Raw genomic sequence first — 19,955 nt, forward strand, 5'->3', positions numbered from 1 at the left:
TAGAGAAATTTATCACGTTATATCATAAGTCAAAAGGCAGGGCAACTTTTGGATTTGCTCATTTCACACAATAACTTCAAAAAAAGGCACCATAGCACATAGATTAACAGTGCAGATTCTGAAGCCAGTATGTTGAGTTTAAATCCCATCTCTTCCACTTACTTGCTGTATGACATTGAGCAAATTACTCACCCTATTTATGCCTCAGATTCCTCTTCTGAAAATGGTTATATTAATAGTACCATCTCATAGGATTGTTGAAAGGATGAAAAGAGTTAATATATTTAAAATATCCAACAAATGTTGGAATTATCAAGAGCCCAGGTTGTTTCTGTTTTTCTGCTCTGTCATCCTCAGCATGTTAATTTTATCCTCAGGCTCGTGACCTCATAGTCACAAGATAACTACAGTGACTCCAGGCATCACATCCAAGATTAGAGACCAGAAGAGACTAAGCATTCCTCTCTGCTACCTCCTTAAGAGCAGGGACATCTTTCCAGGAAGCCCCAAACGGACCTTTCCTCATACACAACTTGTTAGAAAATGGGTTACTCTACACCAATCTGTGGAAAAGGAGCATGGAATTACCATGACTGGCTTAGACTAATCAAGATTTACCCTTGAGGAGCTGGGGTCATTTTCCCTGTGGGTAGAAACCAAACATAATCAGGATTCTGTTGACAAAGAAGAAAAGCATATTGAGTGACAGCCAGATACATCACATTAGAACCATATGCACCAGCAATTCATAAGAGAAGAAATGCAAATTGCCAATAAGTGTGTGGAAAATGTTAATTTTAATTAATGAGCAAAGAAATGCAAATGAAAAGGAGTTGCTGCATTTTCTGTATCGATTTTGACAATGATGAAAAACTTATAATTATCTACAATAGCAATTGATTAATAAGGAGCCTAGCAATAAATCTTATATAAGATGTGCAAGGCTTATATGGAAAAAATTATAAAATTCTACTGAAAGACATTAAAAACCAAAATCAAACCCGTTGCTGTCGAGTCAATTCCGACTCATAGCGACCCTGTAGGATAGAATAGAACTGCCCCATAGGGCTTCCAAGGAGCGCCTGGTGGATCTGAACTGCCGACATTTTGGTGAGCAGCTATAGTTCTTAACCACTACACCACCAGGGTTTCTGAAAGACATTAAAGGAGGCCTAAATGAATGGAGATACAAATATGTTCATGAATAGGAAGACTTAGTATCTTAAAGATGTCAATTCTCCTGAAATTGATTTATAGATTTAAAGCAATTCTAATGAAAATATCAATAGGGTATTTTTGAAGAGTAGCCAATCTGTTTCCAAAATGTATGTGGAAGAACAAAACCCAAAACTAGATAACAAACATTCGAAGAAAGAATAAGGACTTGTATTATCAGATAGCAAGACTTTTTTTTTTTTTTTTCTTAAGGTAATAGTAATTAAGACAATGTGATACTGGCTCAGGGATAGATACATTTACCAATGGCACAAAATAGCCCCCAAACTAACTCCCACGTTATAAAAAGTTGATATACAACAGTGGCGGCAATGAAAACCACTGGGAAAATAAAATAAAATTGAATCCCCACCACTCATCCTACATTTAAAAAAAAAAATTCAAATTATGTGTAAAGGGCAAAATTTTAAAATGTTTAGAACAAAAATAGATTTCAGTGATTTTGAACTAGGAATTCTTATTTAAGTGTATCTTAAATAAGGCATACTAAGCATTAACTGTAAAAGCAAGGTTGATACATTTGACCACATTAAAATAAAAAACTGTGTTCAAAGACATCTCAAAATGAGCAAAAACCAAGCCATAAACTGGGAGAAAATATTTATAAAACAAATAAAAGGGATTAGTACCTAGAATACATAAAGAACTATAAATCTATGAGAAAAAAAGATTTAAAAAAAATCTAATAGAAAATTCAGCAAAAGATCACAAAGGATAAAAGGTATAATGCCAATAAACGTGAAAAAATGAACAACCTCGTTCGTAATCCAGATGAAAGACCTGGTGATGTACTTACTACAAAAAATCAGCACTGAAAACCCTATGGAGCACAGTTCTACTCTGACACACACGGGTTGGAATTTACTTGACAGTAACTGGTTTGGTTTTGGTTAATTAGTAGTATTCAGGAAAATGCGAACGAAGACCACAATGAGACACTCTTTTATACCCACCAGATTCCACCAAAATAAGATATTTGATAATACCAGGTGTTGGTGAGGATATAGACCAGCAGAAAGTCTTATATACTGCTACAGGAAGTAGACATTGATTTAATCACTTCGGAAGGCTAGCACTATTTGTAAAGCTGAACATTCACATGCCTTATGATCCAGTTGTTTCATTTCTAAATGTGCCAGAATATATATATATACAAGAATGTATATAGCACTATTATTTTTATTCACCTGCCCCCCAAAAGATTGGAAGCAACCAAAATGTCTGTTGAAGGAAAACGAGTACAGGAATTGTGGTACAGTTACACAATGGAATATTATGTAGCAGTGCAAACGACAGGACTACAGGTACATGTATCAACATGCATGAATTTTAAGAATGTAATATTGAGTGAAAAAACCAAGTTATCAAATATTACATTATACTATCTATAAAAAACTGAACAAATATCAATAAAAATTTAGTCTAATGGTTATCCCTGGAAGTGAGAGAAGGCAGGGAAATGCAATAGGAAGAGCACACACATTGATGTGATGTTATTGGAAATACTTTAGTTTTTAAGCTGGGAGATGGGATCATGCATGTTCATTTTGTTGTCATGCTTCATAACTTACCCATATCTAAGTTATATTAATATGCATATGTACATATATATGTAAATATATAATATATATACACATATATTCTTTTGTATGTATAAAATAGTGTATACACTCAAAACAAGGAAGGTCAGCCTAATTGGACTGGATTAAAAGTAAAGAGGTTTCCGGGATAAAATGAAAGCTTCAAAGGTCAGCGAAGCAGGGGCTGGGGTCTGGGGAACTTGGTTTGAGGGGACTTCTAAGTCAATGGGCAAAACAATTCTATTATGAAAACACTCTGCATCCCACTTTGAATTGTGGCGCCTGGGGTCCTAAATGCCAACAAGCGGCCATCTAAAATACATTAATTGGTCTCAACCCACCTGGAGCAAAGGCAAAGGAAGAACACCAAGGTCACACGACAACTAAGAACCCAAGAGACAGAAAGGGCCACATGAACCAGAGACCTACATTATCCTGAGACCAGAAGAACTAGTTGGTGCCCGGCCACAATCGATGTCTGTCCTGTCAGGGAGCATAACAGACAACTCCTGAGGGAGCAGGAGACCAATGGGATACAGACCCCAAATTCTCATTAAAAGACCACACCTAATGGTATGATTGCGACTAGAGGAATCCCAGAGACAATGCTCCCCAGAACTTCTGATGGCACAGGACAGGAACCATCCCCGAAGACAAATCATCAGGCATGAAAAGCACTGGTCAGTGGTGGGGAGAGAGATGCTGATGAAGAGTGAGCTAATTAAATCAGGTGGACACGGGAGAGTGTGTTGGCAACTCTTGACTGGAGGGGGGATGGGAAGATAGAGAGAGAGGGAAGATGGCAAAATTGGCACGAAACGAGAGACTGTAAGGGCTGACTCAATAGGGGGAGAGCAAGTGGGAAAAGGGAGTAAGATGTATGTAAACCTACATGAGACAGACTGATTGGAATGGTAAATGTTCACTTGAAGCTTAATAAAAATTAAAAAAAAAAATAGTGTATACATTATTTTTTAGTGGCTTGAAATCTGGAAAAACAAAGAACGACAACACCCAAAATTGGCCAGAATGTAGTGTTAAAATGTTAGCAGGCATTAAATTGATACAATTTTAAAACATGTAAAAATCAACTAAGAGTAAAATTGAAAATATTTGATGAGTTTTTGAAGTTTTTATGTTCTAAATTTTGGTTTCTGATTGTGCATTGCTAGTATATGTTGTTATTAGGTGCTATTGAATCAGTTCTGACTCATGGTGACCTTATGTACAACAGAATGAAACACTGCCAGATCCTGCGCCATCCTCACAATTGTGGTTATGCTTGAGCCCTCTGTTGCAGCCTCTGTGGCAACCCATCTCATTGAAGGTCTTCCTCTTTTTAACTGACCCTCTACTTTACGAACCATGATGTCCTTCTCCAGGGACTGGTCCCTCCAGATCACATGTCCCAAGTACATGAGACGAAGCCTTGCCATCCTTAATTCTAAGGAGCACTCTAGCTGTACTCCTTCCAAGACAAGTTTGTTCATTCTTTTGGCAGTCCATGGTATATTCAATATTCTTCACCAACACCATAATGCTGGCTTGGGTCAGGTGTACCTTAGTCCTCAAGTGATATCTTTGCTTTTTAACACTTTAAAGAGGTCTTTTGCAGCAGGTTTGCCCAATGCAATACATTGTTTAATTTCTTGACCATGGGTGTTGATTGTGGATTCAAGTAAAATGAAATCCTTAACAACTTCAATCTTTTCTCTGTTTATCATGATGTTGTTTATTGGTCCAGTTGTGAGAATTTTTGTTTTATGTTGAGGCATAATCCATACTGAAGCCTGTTGAATTCGATCTTTATCAGTAAGTGCTTCAAGTCTTCTTCATTTTCAGCAAGCAAGGTTGTCTTACCTGCATATGGTAGGTTGTTAATGCATCTTCCCCCAATCCTGATGCCCCGTTCTTCTTCATATAGTCCATCTTCTCAGACTATTTGCTCAGCATACAGATTGAATAAGTATGGTGAAAGGACACAACCCTGACACACACCTTTCCTGACTTTAAATCACATGGTATCCCCTTGTTCTGTTCCAACGACTGCCTCTTGGTCTATGTACAGGTTCCTTATGAGCACAATTAAGAGCTCTGGAATTCCCATTCTTTGCAATGTTACCTGTAGTTTGTTATGATCCATGCAATCAAATAAAACACAGCTAGACATCTTTCTGGTATTCTCTGCTTTCAGCCAAGATCTGACTGACATCAGCAATGATGTCCCTGTTTCCCTGTTCTCTTCCGAATCCTGCTTAAATTTCTGTCAGTTCCATGTCAATGTACTGCTGCAACCACTTTTGAATGATCTTCAGCCAAATTTTACTTGCATATGATATTGTTTGATAATGTCTACATTCTGTTGGATCACCTTTCTTTGGAATGGACACAAATATGGATCTCTTCCAATCAATTGGTCAAGCAGCCATCCTCCAAATTTCTTGGCACAGACAAGTGAGCACTTCTGCGCTGCATCCATTTGTTGAGACATCTCAGTTGGTATCCCGTCAATTCCTGGAGCCTTGTTTTTCGCCAATGCCTTCAGTGCAGCTTGGACTTCTCCCTTCACCACCATCAGTTCTTGATCATATACTAGCTCCTGAAATGGTTGAATGTCAACCAATTCTTTTTGGCACAATGACTCTGTGTATTCCTTCCATCTTCTTTTGATGCTTCCTGCACTGTTCAGCATTTTGCCCCTAGAATTCTTCACTATTGCAATTTGAGGCTTGAATTTTTTCTTCAGTTCTTTCAGCTTGAGAAATGCCAAGTGTGTTTTTCCCTTTTGGTTTTCTAACTCCAGGTCTTTGTGTATTTCACTATAATACTTTACTTTGTCTTCTCCAGACACTCTTTGAAACCTTCTGTTCAGCTCTTTTACTTCATCATTTCTTCCTTTCGCTTTAGCTATTCTACATTCAAGAAGAAGCTTCGGAGTCTCTTCTAACATCCAATTTGGTCTTTTCTTTCTTTCCTGTCTTTTTAATGACCTCTTGATTTCTTCATGTATAATGTTCTTGATGTCATTCCACGACTGGTCTGGTCTTCAATCATTAGTGTTCAACGCATCAAATTTATTCCCGAACGGTCTCTAAATTCAGTGGGATATACTCAAGGTCGTACTTTGCTCTCATGGACTTGTTCTAATTTTCTTCAGCTTCAACATGAGTTTGCATATGAGCAATTGATGATCTGTTCTGCAGTTGGCTCTTGGCCTTGTTCTGACTGATGATATTGAACTTTTCCATCATCTGTTTCCACAGATGTAGTCGGTTTCATTCCTGTGTATTCCAACTGGTGAGGTTCACATATGTAATCACTGTTTATGTTGGTGAAAAAAGCTATTTGCAATGAATAAGTCATCGGTCTTGCAAAATTCTATCATGTGATCTCCAGCATCGTTTCTATCACCAAAGCCATATTTTCCAACTACTAATCTTTGTTTCCAATTTTCACATTCTAATCACCAGTAATTATCAGTGCATTTCCATTGCATGTTCGATCAATTTCAGACTGCAAAAGTTGGTAAAAATCTTCAATTTCTTCATCTTTGGCCTTAGTGGTTGGTAAGTAAATTGGAATAATAGTCATATTAACTGGTCTTCCTTGTAGGTGTATGGATGTTATCCTATCACTGACAGTGTTGTACTTCAGGATAGATCTTGAAATGTCCTTTTCCACAATAAATGCTACACCATTCCTCTTCAATTTGTCATTCCCAGGATAGACCACATGACTGTCTGATTCAAAATGACCAATACCAGTCCATTTCAGCTCATTAATGCTGAGAATATCAATCTTTATGCATTCTATTTCATTTTTGATGACTTTCAATTTTCTCAGATTCATACTTTGTGCATTCAATGTTGCGATTATTAATGAAAGTTTGCCACTGTTTCTTCTCATTTTGAGTCATACCACATCAGCAAATGAGGTCCTGAAAGCTTGACTTCATCCTCATTATTAAAGTCAACTCTACTTTGAGGAGGCAGCTCTTCCCATGTCGTATTTTGAGTGTTTTCCAACCTGAGGGGCTCACCTTTCTGCACTATATCAGATAATGTGCCATTGCTTTTTTGTAAGGTTTCACTAGCCAGTTTTTTCAGAAGTAGGTCCTTCTTCCTAGTCTGTCTTAGTCTGGAAGCTCTGCTGAAACCTGTCTACCATATAACAGTATATAGTATATGATTTATTTCTCTGTGTTGACTTTGTATCCTGTGCCCCTGCTAAACTCACCTATTAGTTCTAGGAGTTTTTTTTGTTTGTTGTTTTTGGTGATTCCTTGAGTTTTTCTATGGAGGTAACCATGTCTTCTGTGAATAGGGACGGTTTTCTTTCTTTCTTTCCAGACTGTGTGTCTTTTATTTCTTTTCACTATCTAGAACTTTTGCCATAATGTCAAATAGGAATGGTGAGCATGGATGTCTTTGCCTTGTTCCTGTTCTTGTTGTCGTTAGGTGCCATAGAGTCTGTTCTGACTCATAGTGACCACATAGGACAGAATAAAACTGCCCCATAGGGTTTCCAAGGAGCGGCTGGTGAATTCAAACTACTGACCTTTTGGTTAGCAGCCGAGTTCTTAAGCACTATGCCACCAGGGCTCCTGTTCTTAATCTTAGGGAAAAAGTATTCAGCCTTTCACCTTTAAGTATGATGTTAGGTGTAGAATTTTGTATATGCCCTTTATTGAGATGAGGAAATTCTCTTCTATTCCTAGTTTCCTGAGAATTTATATCATGGATGGTTGTTAAAATTTTGTCAAATGCTGTCTTCTGTATCAGCCGATATGATCATGTGCAGCTTTACTTCTTTAGACTGTTACTATGGTGGATTACACTGATTGATTTTCAAATGTTGAATCAGCTTTGCATTCGTATGTTTAAAGTCCATTTGGTAATGATGTATTATTCTTTTTACATAATGATGCATTATTCTTTTTATGTATTTTACATATTACTCTATTCAATTTGCTAATAATGGGCTGAGGATTTGTGTGTCCGTGTTTGTAGTTTTCTTTTCTTGTACTATCTTTGTCTGCTTTTGGTACTGGCGTAATCTTTTTAAAAAGAGTCCTGGTGTGCAGTGGTTAAGCGTTTGACTGCTAACAGAAATGTTGGTTGGAACCCACCAGCTGCTCTGTGGAAGAAAGATGTGGCAGTCAAATTACAGCCTTGGAAGCCCTATAGGGCAGTTCTACTCTCTCCTACTGGGTCACTATGAGTTGGAATCGATTCCAAGGCACCCAACAAAAACAATGTAATCTGTTTGGAAGGCAACTTGTCAATTGTAACTTAAGTCTTTAAAAATTTGTGTGCCCAAGGATTCCACTTTTAAGAATTTATCTTAAGAAAATAGAGATTCCTACGACACAGACTTAGGATTCAGACCTAGATTTGAATATTAACCCATCACTTTACTAATTACTTAGATTCAGTGAGTCTGTTTCCTAATCCATAAAATGGGGATAAGAGAACCTACTTCACAGAGTTGCTGCATTAAAAGAGACAGTTCAGTGCCCACATCTAGTAAAGCTTGGAAAAAATGGCATCTCTTAAGTACTATGTTATACCGCCCATCCTCTGTAGGACAAGTCTGTCCAAATCAGAAAACATCATCTTTGCCCCATATCAGCCCCCACTTTTCAGAATCAACTCGACGGCAACGGGTTTGATGTTTTGTTTTTTTGTCACTTTTTAGTGAGTAGTCTCCTCATTCCTGATTCCTCTGTTTTGTATTAGATGTACTAAGCGTCGGGGATATAAAGACAAAAAAGATACGGTTTCTGTCCTCAGAGAGCTGAATCTCTTAGAGACACACACACAAACTAACCAGTATCATGCATTATAACACTATAATGGGGCGTCTGCCCAAGTGGCAGTGGTCTTAAAACGCATAGAAGGTCGGTGTCAGGAGCTGGAGGGCCAGGAAGGAGGGCGGCAACTTCTCCTGCGTAGTCTCAGGGCGGGAGGTAGGGGGAGCTCAGAGTCTTGCTGTTCCCATAGCAACGGGACTTGTATTCTTCAGGCCTCACACGTCACCTTTGTTCAGCGTCTGTAAATAGCGCCTGAGCAGCCTGGAAAAGCCACTTCCCGCCCTCTGGTCCTGGGGTCGCGCAGATCCTTTGCTGTTACCGAACGAGTCCCACATCTCTGATTGGCTCAGGAGGACGAGGGGCGGGAGCAGGCAGCTGGGGGCGTGGCCTTCGTTCCCCCAAACTCGAGTTCGTCTCCCAGAGCGGAAGCCGACCTCTCCCGCCCCGGAAGTGCAAGCTCTGGCGTCTTGCCGATGTGGATTTTGTGGGTGAGGGCGTCGCTTTCGAGATGCCAGGCGCCGCGGCGAAGGTCTCGGAGTTGTCCGAGAGGATCGAGAGCTTCGTGGAAACCCTGAAGCGGGGCGGCGGGCAGCGCAGCTCCGAGGACATGGCTCGGGAGACCCTAGGACTACTACGGCGGATCATCACAGACCACCCCTGGGGCAACGCGGGTGAGGCAGGCCTAGCCCCACCCGCGACCCTGCCCGTTTTCGATCGGATTCCCGAGGTTGAGGATCGCCTTGGCCTCAACGCGCTCTTGCTCGCTCGCTCACTCTCTCTCTCGTGCACCGTAGGGGAGCTGATGGAGCTAATCCGCAGAGAGGGCCAGAGAATGACAGCGGCGCAGCCCTCAGAGACTACAGTGGGCAACATGGTGCGGAGAGTGCTGAAGATCATTCGGGAGGAGTATGGCAGGTCAGACCCACGTCCCGGGCTCCGAGGTGGGCCCAGTGACGCCCCTCTCCCTGCTTGGAGCCGCCTGCTACCTCCCTAACTGCACCTCCTCTCCACCTCCATCTTTGGATCTTGTTGACCCCATAGACTCCACGGACGCAGCGATGAGAGCGATCAGCAGGAGTCCCTGCACAAGCTCTTGACATCCGGAGGCCTGAGTGAGGATTTCAGCTTCTATTATGCCCAACTCCAGTCCAATATCATCGAGGCAATTAATGAGCTGCTGGTGGAGCTGGGTAAGAGTTCTTTTGATCCCTAGGCAGACAGGACAGGTAGCCGGCAGGTGAGGGAACAGAAGACCCTGGAAGTTGTCCATCAACAGAGATGAGAAACAACCAGTCATCTGGTTCTCAGGTTTGTTCTTCATCCTTTATAAACTACAAATCCATTGCTGGCAGAGAGTTTTCTTAAGGTAGGGTTTTGTTCTCATTTTAAAGAAAATGAACTCCCTAAAACCACAGTTGGTAGACCCTCCTGCATTAAACTTCCTCCTGAATTGTTACACACCACCTCCATCCCTCTTACTTGCCTTTGTGACTCATGAAACCTGCAGATGTTCATTACAGAGTTCCTCCAGGGGAGAAAGAAGCTGGAGTTCTGTCTGTGCCCTAAGGTGCAGCTCCCAAATTCCTCCTGTTTTTCTTCCCTGGCCTCTACTTCAGGTGGAGGTGTTGTGGCCACCTTTTGGAAGAAGAGCTCTTTAAGGGGGAAGCTCTGTTTACCCTACCTTGGGCACTTGAGGATTTTCCAGACTCGATCGTTTCTTGCCTGAATTCATTGTCTTCAAAATCAGTTGCAAGTGTTGTCTGAACTGTCATGGCAGAGGTTTTGATGTGGAGGTGGTTGATGAGCAAAGGTGCTGCACGGAAAAAGGACAGGCTGAGAACTTGGGAGGCAGAAAACCCCAAAGAAGTGGGACTTTTAAGAAACTCTGATATTTTACTTGAAGTCCATTAACCCTGTGGTAGGTACCAGGGTCTGCTAGGTGGATAGTCTGTGTGAGGGGCAAACTGCCCTTTCCATATTCTGTCATGTCTGTCTGTGACCTGGCATGGCAATTTCATGTTTGCTTTGCAAAACTGGCTGTGTTTGCAGAAGGGACAACGGAGAACATTGCAGCCCAGGCTCTGGAGCATATCCACTCCAATGAGGTGATCATGACCATTGGCTACTCCCGAACAGTAGAGGCCTTCCTCAAAGAGGCTGCCCGAAAGCGGAAATTCCATGTCATTGTGGCAGAGTGTGCTCCTTTCTGCCAGGTAGGGAACTGCTGGAGTTGATAAGAAAAAGGAAATTGAGGCGGGACTAAAGGAGGGGTGGGTGGGGTCCATGCCAACTTTCAAATGATAAGCAAGACATTGAGACATTGACAAGATAGAGTGAAACAGTAAAAGGATTTCAAGTTGTTCATCTTGTGAACATCTTTAAACATTGGTTTAAGAAAGTTTGGTGAACTGCTGGGTCCAAGAAAAGATAAATACTGGTCCTTTTAGGAATCAAAATGGGATACATTAAGTTCGAGATGACTGATGTTTGGTCTAACCTCACTCAATCCCTAGGTAAATAATAGATCTCAAAAAAGAAAATAATACGTAAAGATGCAGGATGTTGTAAAATAACAAGTCAGGATCTATCCTGTCAGCTATTAGCTATGCCTGATTATGCAAGCAAGTAGCATTTCCAGTTTCGTGGCTGCTCTAGGGTATTAGACATTTATTAGCTTACCCTGGGCTCCCCTGCACCTTACCAGAGAATACTTAGGATAGGCAGAAAATGAGTTTGTCTGTTGGGAACTGTGTTCTGGATCTGCCCAGTATCACAGAAGTCCCCAGATCCAGTTACGTTTAAGAGCTCTTTCACTGTGTCTCACTCTTTCTCCCTGCATCAGCCTTTCCTTCCTTTTGCAGGGTCATGAAATGGCCATCAATTTGTCCAAAGCAGGTATTGAGACAACTGTCATGACTGATGCTGCCATTTTTGCTGTTATGTCAAGAGTCAACAAGGTAAGTATATTTGGAGTCCTTTATTTGTTTCATCGTTCCTCACTTGTGGTAGTCTCTAAATTTGGTTAAAGTACTGAATAAAATGCAGTAGAACTAAAGCTAAGTGTGTCAACTGCGAAGGATTGGTGAGAAGCTTCCTACCCTATGCTCAGAGAGCCTGGCAGTGGTAGACGGCGAATGACAAAGGCTCCTGACTCCTCAGGAAGTGTGGTATATAGGTTTTCAGAAAAGACAGGGCTAAGAGCGGTAGGTATTGCAGTTTCCTTGTCCATACTTTGTTCATTCTTTTCTTGGGAACCTACTTTCAAGCTAGAACCTTTGGTACTGAGCCTAAAATCCCTTTCCTTCTTCTGGCCTATGACCCCTTAGGACACCAGGACCTGAGCACTCAGCCTGTTGTGCCCTGTGGCCCCTTTAAGGCTTACCCCCAGGATGACTCACATTTTTCTTCCTGTTCCAAAGGTAATCACTGGCACAAAGACCATCCTGGCCAACGGTGCCCTGAGAGCTGTGACAGGAACTCACACTCTAGCACTGGCAGCAAAACACCATTCCACCCCACTCATCGTCTGTGCTCCCATGTTCAAGCTTTCCCCACAGGTATGTCTGTCTGTCTCTATGTGATAGCTAGCAGAGGGAAAGAAGCCAAAGTATAGGCCTGAACTGTGGGCCTTCAATCTACTCAATCTGGAGCCTCTCTGTATCTGCATTTACTCAATGGATTAGACCCAGTAGGGGCTAGAATGAGCCACAGAAGTCTTGATCCGGGAAAAACAATTGAGAGTTATAACCTGCCAGCTTTAGGAAGTCAAAATAGTAATGTCAGGACAATACATAGTTGGGAAAGGTCCTTTGTTTACATTGCCACCACTCCCTGTCACCCCAGCCATGTCTGAAAATGCCAGGCAGTAGAAACTAGGAACATAGAATTGGTCTTACTCATGATAGCTGAGGGCCTGTCCTCTTTAGCCTGAACACAGGCAGTTAAGTGAAGCCATTTCATCTGTGATAGAAGCTATTTGCTTTGAGAACATGAACCTGTTTATAGTTCTCTCTCTTTTTTTTTTTAACCTTTTGGTTTTAGTTTGCCAATGAAGAAGATTCATTTCACAAGTTTGTGGCTCCTGAAGAAGTCCTGCCTTTCACAGAAGGTACAGAAGTTTTGTGTGTGTGTATTTTGGGCTTGTGTATGTGTGTACATGCATGTGTGGTTCTGTTTTGGTGATCAAAAGGACGGAATGCTGTCAGCTTATACTTGTGGTGACTGTTCTTTTAAGCAGCTTAGAGTACTTAGTGGCCTGAACTAGCCCATGTTCTGAGACTAATACATTTTAGCTGAGCCGTTGGAGCCATGAGGCGTTGGATCACCTAGCATTGACTGCATTTGGCTTTACACGTTGAGACACAGGCAACAATTCAATGGAAAAATGTACTTGTTTTCAATTGCTGTTAGGAGTCACTTTGGTGAAGTGGCTGCCAAAGGAAATGGGCTCTGAAATGTTCTTATTTATAAAACTCGCCTAATACCTGGTGTGTTGAAGGTCCTTTTCTCTGACTTATGAAGATAGCAGCTTTGCTCAGTGAGCCTGCTGCCTCATCAATAGTTACTCTGGCCATAAACACGCTTTGGGAGCAAAGCATAGTATTTGGAGTTCCTTCTTGAAAGTTGAATAACTTCATCCATTTATTCAAACATTCTTTCAAGAAATATTTCTCACAGAGAGGAGAAGAGGGCCAAGATATGACCGTGGTCTCAGGGAATATCTATCTAGGTCAACTGGCATAACAAAGTTCATAAAGAAAAAGTTCATAAAGAAAATGTTGTACATCCTACTTTGTTGACTAGCGTCTAGGCTCTTAAAAGCTTATGAATGGCCATCTAAGATACATCTATTGGTCCCATCACATTCAGAGCAAAGGAGAATGAAGAAAACCAAAGACACAAGGGAAATATTAGCCCAAAGAACTAATGGACCACATGAACCACAACCTGTACCAGTCTGAGCCCAGAACTAGGTGGTGCCCAGCCACCAGCACCAACAGCTCTGACAGGGATCACAGTAGGGTCCATCGTGACCCACAAGGAGTTCCCAGGCAGAGCAGGAGAAAAATGTAGAACAAAACTCAAATTCACAAAAAAAGATTAGTCTCATTGCTCTGACATGGACTGGAGGAACTCCTGAGACTATGGCCCCTGGACACCTTGATAACTCAGAACTAAAGCTACTCCTGAAGTCCACCTCCCACCTTTCGGCCAAAGATTAGACAGGCCGATAGAACAAACAGTAACACAAATGAGGAACAGGCTTCTTAGTTCAATCAAGTATATGAGACCAAATGGGCAATACATGCCCAAAGACAAGAAAGCAGGAAGGGACAGGAAAACTGGATGAATGAACTTGGAGAACCCAGGGTGGAAAGGGAGAGGAGGAGAGTGCTGACACATTGCGAGGGTTGCCACCAATGTCACAGAACAATTTGTGTATAAATTTTTGAATAAGAAACTAATTTGCACTGTAAACTTTCACCTAAAACACAGTAAAATTTTTTAAAAATGTTAAAAAAATTCATCAAGCACCCCCTGTGTATCCAGCACTATTCTAGGCACTGGGGATTTACCAGTGGGAACCAGACAATGCCTTGCTCCCACAGCGTTTACATTTCTGTTGGGGGAAGACAGACAAGAAAATATCAGGTCATGGGATGTTCTAGGAAGAAAACAACAAATCAGGCTGACGTGATGGGAAGTGGCTAGGGGACTGCCTTAGATTAGGGAGTTAGGAGGGGTCTTTCTGAGATGACATTTCAGCCGAGTCGTGAATCATAAGAGCCCACTGTGTGAAGATGGGAAAGTTTTCCAGGCACTTGGGAAAATGGTATGAGATGGGTACATGCTTAGCCTGCTGGAAAAAGATGGCTACACGGTTAGAGAGTAATGAGCAAGGGGAAAGTGGTACAAATTGTAACTATGGTACCGTGGTAGGGAGGGGCCAGATCATGAAGGCTCTAATCCCAAATTTGAATTTTATTCTAAGGGCTATGGAGAGGCATTGTAAAGTTTTAAGCAGGGGGCATCATCTGAAGTCATCTCTTTTGGTTTGCATTTTGCCACAGCTTCCCTTCTGTGGGGTAGCTGGCAGGCCTGACTTATTGAGCCTAGAGTCTATATGCTACTTTATTATTAGAGCAGGATCCTCAGTATGTGTGCTTGCCTTCCAGGGGACATTCTGGAGAAGGTCAGCGTTCACTGCCCTGTGTTTGACTACGTCCCCCCAGAGCTCATTACCCTCTTTATCTCCAACATTGGTGGGAATGCACCTTCCTACATCTACCGCCTGATGAGTGAACTCTACCATCCTGATGATCATGTCCTGTGACCGCCACTTATCCTAAGCAGGGGTTGCTTAGGCAAACACAGAATGGAGAGACTTCAGTGCTACTGCTGAAATACATCCTCCTTGTAAAGGGGAACTGAACTGGAGTCAACCTAAAAGAAACTGGATACTTTTCCTGCCTTTTCAGTCGTCCTCAAACAAGGGCACACATCCAAGACTGTTTTTTGCCTTTCAGATCTTAACACAGCAGCAGGGCTTGACCTATTGATTTTGGAGCCTCTAAGTGGCATGGTCGCGTCTGCATCAGGAACTTAAGCTTTCTGGTTCAGTGATATGTTATGTTAAACATAACACTGAATATCTTGCTGTGGGATAGAGATTTTTGCTCAGAAATGGCTACCACACCTTTTCCAAGGTTCTGCCAATAAAAGCTGCTTGAAGGTTCCTGAGTTGGTTTGTTTATTGTCCTGCCCTGATTGAACTGCTTGAAATAGCAGCAGCAGCAGAGCCCTTATGTGTTTTCACAGAGGCTGTAATTAGATTTACTAAGTCTAAAATATAGGACTACAAATGACAGTATTTGCAGTTTCCTTTATAATTCACTGGAAATGACCCCAGACAGCTTGTTAGTACATGGTTCCAAAATCTCTCTGATGTTCAAAATCACCTACAGAACTTTAAAAAAAAAAAAATACAGAATCTTGGGCTTCCTCCCAGACCTGCTGCATCAGATCCCTGAGATGCTGTCTGGAAATCTGTATGTTTAAAGCTCCCCAGAAAAGGACCCTATCGTGGACTGCTAATAGGACTATAAATTGGGACACCCTTTTCAGAGGGTAGTTTGGAGCTTATATTTCTAGAGTTACCTGTGCAAGTATACAAAGACATATATACAAGAATGTTCAGTGCAGATGCTAATGTCCCAGTCTTAAGTGTCCAACAATGAGGGGAAGGTTAAGTATGACATTTATACTGTGGAACATTATGTATACAATGTAAAAGAAGTTTTCAAAAGGATGGCTTGAGGGCAATATCTGAAGACTTCTGGCTGATTGACCCAGTATTTAACTTGAATTAGTTACCAATATTTAAAAATCTGGAGATTGCATGTTAAAAAGAAAATTCAGATTTCTTGCTTCTTTTGAAAACTCAGAAGACTTGGCAACTCTGGGCACATTCCCAAACGGCAGCAGTTGACTGCAGGTCAGTAGCTTCTGATTCCATGTAGGCATTTGAGTTTGTGACCCTTGTGTTAAAAGAATGGGATTTATAAGGGAATCCATTTTATAATTGTTGACTAAAAACAAACTGGAAAAAAGGCAAGCTGTAATGTACATAATGTGACCTTATTTTCATTGAAATAAAACTATATATGCATAAAGTATTACAGTAACACCAAGAAGTGGCAAGGAGGGGGACATCTAATTTTAATACTTTTCTATTTCGTTCCTTTTTCGTGTGTATTGCTTTAGTAACTACAGCTTAACTGAAAAGGCTCCCCAGGTGATCTAGGTGTTCTCTCATGTTTGGGAGCTAGTGGTCTGAAGCAGAAGTCCAAGGCGGGGCACCTTGTTTCCAAGTAGAATCCCTGGGATGCTTGTCTCCAAGGCTGGCTTCCTGCCTCTTTTGGCAGTGTCTGCAGTGAAGGGAGGGGGCACCAGGAATCTGTGTGTGTAACAAACATCGCAAGGGATTCTAACAGGTGATTTGTAACCACACTTTGATAAACACTGGTCAGAGCTAGGTTATGAGGGAAAGGCCTCTATGACCTATTTGAGATATGCAGATCTTTGCCTTATGGTTTTTTACTTCCTGAGAGAGGAAACAAGATTGAAGATGGTCAGTCTAAAAAGACTGGTCAAAAAGCCCTGACTCAGAAGGGTCTGACTCACTCAGGCCTCAGTCTGTCAATTATTTCTTAAAGCAGCTAAGACTCCACGATTTCTCAGTGAAGTGGCTTATAGCTACCAATTACCAGCAATTGTCTCCTCTGAAGGCACCAATTCTAACAGCAGTTCCCTTGGGTCCCATTGTGTGGTTTAGAGTAAGAGCAGCAGTGAGTCAAGGAACTTAATTCTGTTCATGGCTCCAAGATTGCTTTATGATACTTGTCCTTTGGGCGTCTTTGTCTGTGTCTAAAATTAGCACCAACATCCTTCCCAGGCATAACTGAGATGAATGAAGGTTATAAGGGTAGAGATTTGTCTCTTTTTGGTCAACTCTTAGAACACCTAGAACAGGTGGTGGTGGTTGTTAGTTGTCAAGTTGATTCTGACTCATGGTGACCCCCGGTGTTAAAGAATAGAACTGCTCCATAGGGTTTTCTTGGCTGTCATCTTAACACAAGATTGCCAGGCCTTTTCTTTCATGGTACCACTGGGTGGGTTTGAACCGCCAACCTTTAGGTTAGCAGTCGAGTGCAAACCATTTGGACCAGAAGAACTGCACAAATGCATATTCTATAGAATCTTTGGGGACTCAAATACATCTCACAAAAGCTATTTATAGGTGGTGTTTTTCTATTTCCCTCTCTCCCATTTTCCTGTTTGAGAAGGAGTAAAGATTGAAAAGGGAGACCCTGATCTGAACAGGGAGAGCCCGAGGTCTTCCATGTTTACACACTCCGTAGCACCCTCTGTGCCTACTCCTGCCCTGCAGGCAAAGCAAACTAAACTCAGGAAAAGAAAAAAACTGCTGTAGCTTGGAGGAAATTAATGGAAAGGGGTCTCCGTGGATGTGAAAGAGTCCCTGAATATGCTAAATAAACCAAGTTAGATAACTTACTCCACAGTTCATAAAGACTCTTTTTACCACGGTTTGTATCTTCAAGTTTGGGCGGAGGGCAGAAAAAGCAGAATTCTTGGAACTCAAATAAGGAACAGAAATTCCTAATTTAGCTTCAGAAATACAGTCTTTGAAAAATACTCCACCAAGAAAAACTTAAATGTAAAGTGATACCTCACAGAAATAAGTGCCAGCACCCATATGATCCTAAGTTTCACAGATGTGCTTCAAAACATTCCTCGGAGCAATCTGTTGCATTGGTCTTTGTGTTAATGAAGGCTGCCAGTCACAGCTCCATCACTGAGCTCTGGGACTCCATAATGCCACATATGTAGAAGTCAGTACATCAGAAATGCTTTGCCATAAAAGATAGCACCAGACGGTGAAGTAATTATTGTCAGTCCCCACACTGTCCGCCTGTCCTCGGAAAAACTCCCTCTGTAGACATGCACCTACTTGACACAAAAGAGCTCTTCTGAAATGCAGTTTGGAAATGTTTTATATCTGGCCTACTTTGCTTTGAATTATTCTTTATTCACGAAACAGCTGTTCCAGGATAGTGTGCCATGGCTAAGCAATTATTAATAAGCTGTAGCCTAAGCTTTCAATTTTCTTCACAACACTCACAAGATAGAAGACAGCCTTGGAGCCTAACTACACTTGAAATGGCAATTGCTGGATGTTTATATTAAATACTGTGCTAAAGAGAAGGAATCCTTTCAGTAGTATCTTTTCAGGCATGTTATATTTAGAATTAAGACCTGAAGTGAGATGGATTGACACAGTGGCTGCAACAATAAGCTCACGCATAACAACAATTGTGAGGATGGTGCAGGACCGGGCAGTGTTTTGTTTTGTTGTACACGGGTTCACTATGAGTCGGAACCGACCCGATGGCACCTAACAACAGCAAACGGTGGTGCTTAGTGGTGAAGAAACAAACTTGGCGAGGTTCCTAAAAACTTATACTTCGTATGTAAAATTCTGCAGTTAACTAATGTACAAGAGAGCTAATGAAATGTTAATAATGACAAACAACTAATTTGTAACTAACTCCACTTTTTTTTTTTTTTTAAACCATCATTGGATATTCCTTGCTTATGAAGTAAACCATACCGAGTTGTAAGTGAGGCAAGGCTGGCCAAATCTATCTTCTTCAGACTGCGACATCAGATTCCCACAGGCCTGGATCAGGTTGCCTGAACTTCACCAGATACTTCTGGGTTAGATCAAGGATCGACTATTGCGTAACAAATGGGCAAGGGGTGAAAAATAATCCAAGGGTTGGAAAAATCGTAAATCAGGGGATAAACTCCTTTTTTTTCTTTATATCCCCAACTTCTAATTCAATATACTTAGAAGGAACTCCCTAAATAGTTACTGAATGAATAAATAAAGGGAAGAAAAAAAGGAAGGCTTTATTTGGTGCAGATTACCTAGAATTTTCCACCACTCATCTGTCAGTCTGTTGTGCTGTGGAGGCCTCTGTGTTGCTGTGATGCTGGAAGCTATGGCACCAGTATTTCAAATACCAGCAGGGTCACCCATGATGGACAGATTTCAGCAGAGCTTCCTAAGACAGACTAGAAAGAAAAGCCTGGTGATCTACTTCCAAAAATTGTTGCTATTCGGTGCCATTGAGTTGACTCAGACTCGTCAACGGCACTGGGCTTGGGTTTTTTTGGTATGTGACAGAGTAGAACTGCCTCACAGAGATTTCTAGCCTGTAATCTCCCGTGAAGCTGCTGGATGGGTTCAAACCACCAACCTTCCGGTTAGCAGTTAAGCATTTAACCATTGTACCACCAGAGTTCCTTATTAGCCATTGAAACAATGAAAACCCTATGGATCATAACAGAATATTGTCTGATATACTGCTGAAGATGAGACCCCTGGGTTGGAAGGCACTCAACAGTCAAACATACCAATCATGAAGATGGTACAGGATGGGGTAACATTTCACTCCATTGTACATGGAGTCACCATGAGCCAGAGCCTACTTGACAGCAACTAACAACAACCTAGAATTTTGGTTTCTCAGGTTTCTTCCTTCTTTTCCTCTCTTCTGGGCCTTCCCACCTCTTTTGCCATCTCACTGTTTTTGAGCAACTTCAGCCGAGAAAGGGTGACAATAGGTAAGGTGGACAGTGGCAACCATATCAGTCAGTTCTCCTTTTTACCCTGCTTTTTGTAAAGGGTTTTAATGGAATGGTGAGTGAAAAACAGGAAGTGAGAGTGGTTCTTTGTGCCA

General features: G+C 41.6%; 1 protein-coding gene across 1 annotated transcript; it reads left to right on the top strand.

Moving 5' to 3' along the window:
- The first annotated feature begins 8,986 nt into the window (after window positions 1-8,986).
- EIF2B2 (eukaryotic translation initiation factor 2B subunit beta) lies at window positions 8,987-18,279 on the top strand. The gene is made up of 8 exons (XM_023546368.2): window positions 8,987-9,299; window positions 9,423-9,543; window positions 9,670-9,818; window positions 10,678-10,841; window positions 11,490-11,585; window positions 12,048-12,185; window positions 12,670-12,736; window positions 14,805-18,279. The coding sequence occupies exons 1-8, from the start codon at window positions 9,137-9,139 to the stop codon at window positions 14,960-14,962; spliced, it is 1,056 nt and encodes a 351-aa protein (XP_023402136.2). The 5' UTR covers window positions 8,987-9,136; the 3' UTR covers window positions 14,963-18,279.
- Window positions 18,280-19,955: the final 1,676 nt, after the last annotated feature.

This window comes from Loxodonta africana, chromosome 10 (genome assembly GCF_030014295.1).
Source record: "Loxodonta africana isolate mLoxAfr1 chromosome 10, mLoxAfr1.hap2, whole genome shotgun sequence".
In the NCBI taxonomy this organism is placed as follows: Eukaryota; Metazoa; Chordata; class Mammalia; order Proboscidea; family Elephantidae; genus Loxodonta; species Loxodonta africana.